We start from the raw sequence: 5,153 nt of genomic DNA on the forward strand, positions 1-5,153 counted from the left end.
TTCTATGATGTTACCGTTCTATGATCTGCAGTGATTTAGCAATGGCAGGAGGGCACCCACTTGCATCTAATCAGCCCTGGTAAGGGAGAGTTCTCCTTCCTGAAGCTCCAGGGGGTCAAGTGCATGCTTAGATCCTGAGGTGAGGTTCAGCATTACCTGAAGAGCATCTGCTCCACTATTGAGAGTGAGCCTCCTCAGTTCCCTGCACGAAGACTGTGCCATGCAGGCAGGAGGAACCATAACTGAACTAACTGCTTAACCCTGCCTCTGCCCACTGGCTCCTTATGTGCCCATGGGCCCTATGAAGCATGGTGGTCAGGTAAAGCTGCTTTTATACACTGACAGTAGACTTCCAACTGTGGAGGGTGGCGGTCATTTATCTTGGGAGAGAACTATCAGCTGTGCACTGACCTGCACAGGGACCTGGCAACTGTGTCAGTAAATACACTGCAGAGAAAGGAGTGGGGACACCAGGCAGGATTTGGCTCTGCAGACTCTGCTCAGTGCTGGTTTTCATGGTGCATTGTTTTACATGCATGTGATTTACACCAGTTAGAAAAAAGGCCCCGTTCAGGTATGGGGTAGCCCATCCCCACTCCAGATAACCACTGCAGGCCCCACTATTGCTTGTATGAGGGAAATGCATTTATTTGCTCTGGGTTAGAAAGACATTTTTCTAGTATGTACAGCAGCAACACCCCACACATGCAGAGAGCCCACAGCCACCCCACAGTCCAGGAGAGGACCCAGTCACTGGGAGAACAGCACAGCTGGCACAAAATGCATCACTGCAACCATCCACGGGTGGTGCCATGCTCTTTCCACACCATCTCTGATTGCCTGGCCCTGCCTGAACTGCTCATCTCCCTTGCCACTCCTGCTGTGGGAGCCAGTCTGGCGAGATGGGGCACTGGGAGGCAGAAGGGACTCTGACAACTAACCAGTGTGTCCAGAGCAGTGGGGCCACAGAGCAGAGGAGTTTGAGGGATGGTAGCCAACAGAAAAGCTGGAGCTTTAGTCCTTGGAGTCCAGGTGGTTTGAGGATGAGGGGCAAGTCTGGGTCTGTTCCTTCCCTTGCATGCAGCATGTTGTGGGAAGATGGCTCAGTTGGCACAGGGAATGGGAAGGAATGACAAGGCCAGAAGCAGTGTATAGCAGTTTCTGGCTTGCTTTTCCAGCATCCTCTCTCACTCAGTGGCAAAGAGTGGCCTGAAGCTGGTGACACAGCTGAGCTGGCAGATGGTGTGGAGCTTGGCCACTAAGAAATATGAAGGGGCTTGGAGGAACTGGAAGGAACTGCCATGGAGACTGGGTTCATCTCACACCTGTTATTCTCCTCGTGCATCTGGGACACTTCAGTGGAGCCTGCCTCAAATCCAGGCACAATGTGGGCAGTGTGCACCACATGCACCTTGTTGCGGTGCTTTTTCCTCAAGAGACAGCTGAAAACCTTTTTGAAACCCTTTCGGAAGTGTTTGGAGACCAGGGCATAGACAATGGGGTTGAGGCAGGAGTTGGCATAGGCCATGCAGTGGGAAAGCAGGCGGAAGGCATAGGTGGCCTGGTTGAAGGGAAAGTCTCCATAGAGGTATCGGAGGATGACTACATGGTAGGGCAGCCAGCAGAGGCAGAAAAGGATAGTTACAATGATGATCATCTTGGTTACCTTCCGCTTGGCCTTCTTGGACTCTGATATGTCCTCCAAGGGGTCCACTGCTGTCCACAGGTACTTGATGGTCCTGGTATAGGAGAGGCTGATGACCAGCACTGGGATGACATAGCCAAAGGCAAATGTGCTGGTGTCCATGACCTTGCGTCTCCACTCCTCCCAGCCAGGCATGCAGATGTAGCTGGACTCCCACTCAATCAGGTCATAGTAGCTTAGGTAGGGCCCAGCAAAGACCACGGAGAGGCCCCAGATCACAGCCAAGGCAGCCACTGCGTTGTAGGGGGTCCGCAGCTCCCGGGAGCGCAGTGGATAGCGTATGGCCAGGTACCTGGAGGGGAGAGCAGAGCAACCAGCACTGAGATTTCAGTCAAGCTCTGCCTGGCCACACAATCTCCAGGGACAAGAGAGTTTCTTTCTTTCTTTCTCCTGAGGTCCCTGAGCAGTGGCCCTACATGTTATCTCACACCCTATTTGAGGTACAGTCCTGGGTAAAGCAGCTTTTCTCTCTAGCAAGGATGCTTCTCCTCCCACAGGCTTAGGCTGACTCATCCCTCTGTACATGGTGGGTTGGGTTGTGGCTCTGAGCTAGGGCCAGAGAGGTGGTACTGTGGAGACCATGCAGATATCCACTGCTTGGAAGAATTTATCCAGCAGAATGTTTGAACTAAGGATTCAAGAACTGGGGAAGTTTCACTGGGTGATGGGCACTGTACAGGCCCCTGCCCACTGAAGATGTCTTTCCAGCCTTCTCCAGCTTTCAGATCAGCCTGGTTGGGGGTGAGATTTGCTCAGTGGAGCTGTGGCTGCCTCCACCTTGGTACCAAAGGGACCAGGGGCCCTTGCCTTTTGGCACTGTCTCAGGTCAGCCCAAATCAGGCAGTGATGGTCTGTCTGCTCCCTCCAGCAACAGTGGCTAGATATGGTGTGATGGGCAGCTCTGCTCCCCCACCTCCAGGCAACACCACAGGGCAAAGATGTAGATGTCAGCAAGGAGAGAAGGTGGCTTGGTGCTTGTGGTTAGGGGATGGAGAGGACCTGTCAGCACAGACAGGGGCACAACTGCTGCAGCCTCAGTCTGCCAGCATCCACAAACAGAAGCTCATTTGATGCACTGTAAGGCCAGCAGAGCAGGTAGATAAGACATGCAGCTGGTGTGACAAAACTCTCGTTGCTTGCTGGTCCTGTCATCCTGCAAGCAGATGGCAGCTCAGCGAGAATCTCTTCATGTCATACTGAATTGCAGCCACCTCTTGGGTGGAGCACTGCACTACAGCACACAAGTGCCACCAGAAAAGGAGAGAACAGAGCACTAACACATTGCCAAAATGGCCTTTTTTTTTGAGATACTGTGCCTGGTTCTGACCTGGCTGGAGAGGCAGACTGTACTCGTCTAATGAAGGTGCAGGGAAGCAAGAGGCTTAAATCATGAGAAATCTTGGGTCTTCCTCATGACAGCAACCAAACTGTGTAACCACTGGAATCCCAGAGGACTGGGATATTTTTGTCAGGGATTTCTGTTGTGTGACCCCCTCACCCCAACCAGGAGATGCCTATTTCTGCAGGTGGCACCTGGGAGCTGGACGAACTGGAAGAGGGCTGATGAGTAGCCCAACCACACTTTTTGCTGGATTTAACCCATCCCAGATAATCCCTCGTACTGAAGGTTCCTTCTGCCTACAGTACTGTGAACCTCTTCATTGCAGAGGGCTGTTGGGCTCTATCTTATCTTATACCTTGGAAGCCAGCACAAGGAGCAAGACGGGACAGGACATGTTCCCTGTGACAGTCAAGGCTTACCCCAGTGGGGACCTCTTCCTCATCCTGGACCGTAAGTGTGGGCTCTATCAGAAGTGGGGCAGCTGACAGTCACTTTTACAAAGTCCTTGGGAACAATGTAGGTGGCACCCATCGGGGCCAGAGCGTCCTGGGTGACTTCCCAAGAAGGGACTCGGCTCACAGTGCAGGTGCCCTTCTGCACACAGTGCTGGAGGGCTGGGGGTGGTGGGGGAACAGGAATTGCAAGATGACAGGTTTTGCCTGGGCTGGCAACCCCTGGGGAATGGTATGTTTACTGCAAGACTGGGATCTCTCTTGTGGGTATTTATGTGGCTTCTCTTATGGTGCTCTCTGTCCACCTTGCTGCCTGCACATGATGCTTTTCTGAAAGGGTACCTTGGGGATAGCTATTACTCTCTGAGCGGCCTCTCTAATACAGAGCGAGGTGACTCTCAGTGGGAGTCTGTGGCACGGTGGGGAGCTTAGCTTGGGTCTCAAATGCTCTAACTGCAAGGTAGGTCTTTCCTGCAGAAAGCACAGAGAGGAGCAGCATCAGCTTTGCATTCAAGGGATCTGAAAGTGCTGCTTGGGGGTTGTTAGGGCAAGAGAGACATGACTGGTCTCCAAACTGCCTTTGGTGTGGATCGATACCACTGGGGTTTGAACCATCGGCCTGAAGGTGGTGGGCCACGATCTTCCCATGCCCTCACTCACTCCAGCTTCTCAGACTGCCCTCCTTCCCCAGCACAAGGGCATCTTCAGACTGTTACCTGTCCACAGAGACGGCAGCCAGAGTAAAACTGCTGGCATACATGGTGAGGTAGATGAAGAAGTGGACAGCCTTGCAGATGAAGGAGCCGAAGACCCAGCCCTCAAGGGAGTAGATGGTGGCCTGGAAAGGCACGCAGAAAACAATGAAGAAGAAGTCAGCCAGGCTGAGGTTGAGGATGAAGAGGTTGGTAGTGGTGTGGCCCATCTGCCCGTTGCGCAGCAGCACTGCCAGCACCAGGCTATTGCCCACTGTGCCCAGGAGGAAGATGAGGGAGAAGACCACAGGGACAATGACACTGGCAGGGCTGAATTGGTAACTGTCAGAGGAGTTCCAGTATCCAGCCAAGCTTGCGAAGTCCTCATGCTCCGTCATTCTGTGTCGTGGTGAGATGCTAGAGCCTGGGGCAACAGAGAAAGATGTGAGAGACTAGAGAAACACTGCTTAGCCTGTTAGCTTGGCTGACGGGCCTGTTGGCTCACTGGAGACACAGAGCTCCATTTTCAGCTCACTGACCCACATGATTTTCAGCAGTTTCTTCTGGACACTGCTGGCCTGGAGGACAGGTAGGATTAGGCTGGAGGTAAGGGGTGCCCTGCTCCCCCATTCTGGCCCTGGAATGAATCCACAGCCCATGTTCACCCCCTCCCTGGGCAGCCTATTCCACTCTCTGACCACTCTTTCTGTGAAACGTGTTCTCCTAATGTCCAGTCTGAACCTCCCCTGTTGCAGTTTAAAGCTGTTCCCTCTTGTTCTGTCACTGATCACCTGTGAGAAGAGACCAGCACCAACCCCTCTGCAATGTCCTTTCAGGAGCTGCAAAGAGTGATGAGGTCTCCCCTCAGCCTTCTCCTCCTCACACTGAACACTCCCAGCTCCTTCAATCTCTCCTCACAGGATTGATTCTCCAGGCCCTTCCCCAGCGTCGTTGCCCTCCTC

At 53.2% G+C, this 5,153-nt stretch overlaps 1 protein-coding gene across 1 annotated transcript; it reads right to left on the reverse strand.

The window, feature by feature from the left end:
- Positions 1–475: 475 nt before the first annotated feature.
- Positions 476–4,700, reverse strand: LOC113485638 (galanin receptor type 2-like). The gene is made up of 2 exons (XM_026858953.1): positions 4,216–4,700; positions 476–1,997 (listed from the first exon to the last, which is right to left on the reverse strand). The coding sequence occupies exons 1-2, from the start codon at positions 4,587–4,589 to the stop codon at positions 1,259–1,261; spliced, it is 1,113 nt and encodes a 370-aa protein (XP_026714754.1). The 5' UTR covers positions 4,590–4,700; the 3' UTR covers positions 476–1,258.
- Between the last annotated feature and the right edge of the window lie 453 nt (positions 4,701–5,153).

This window comes from Athene cunicularia, assembly GCF_003259725.1.
Source record: "Athene cunicularia isolate RWA chromosome 14 unlocalized genomic scaffold, athCun1 chr14_part1, whole genome shotgun sequence".
Classification (NCBI taxonomy): domain Eukaryota; kingdom Metazoa; phylum Chordata; class Aves; order Strigiformes; family Strigidae; genus Athene; species Athene cunicularia.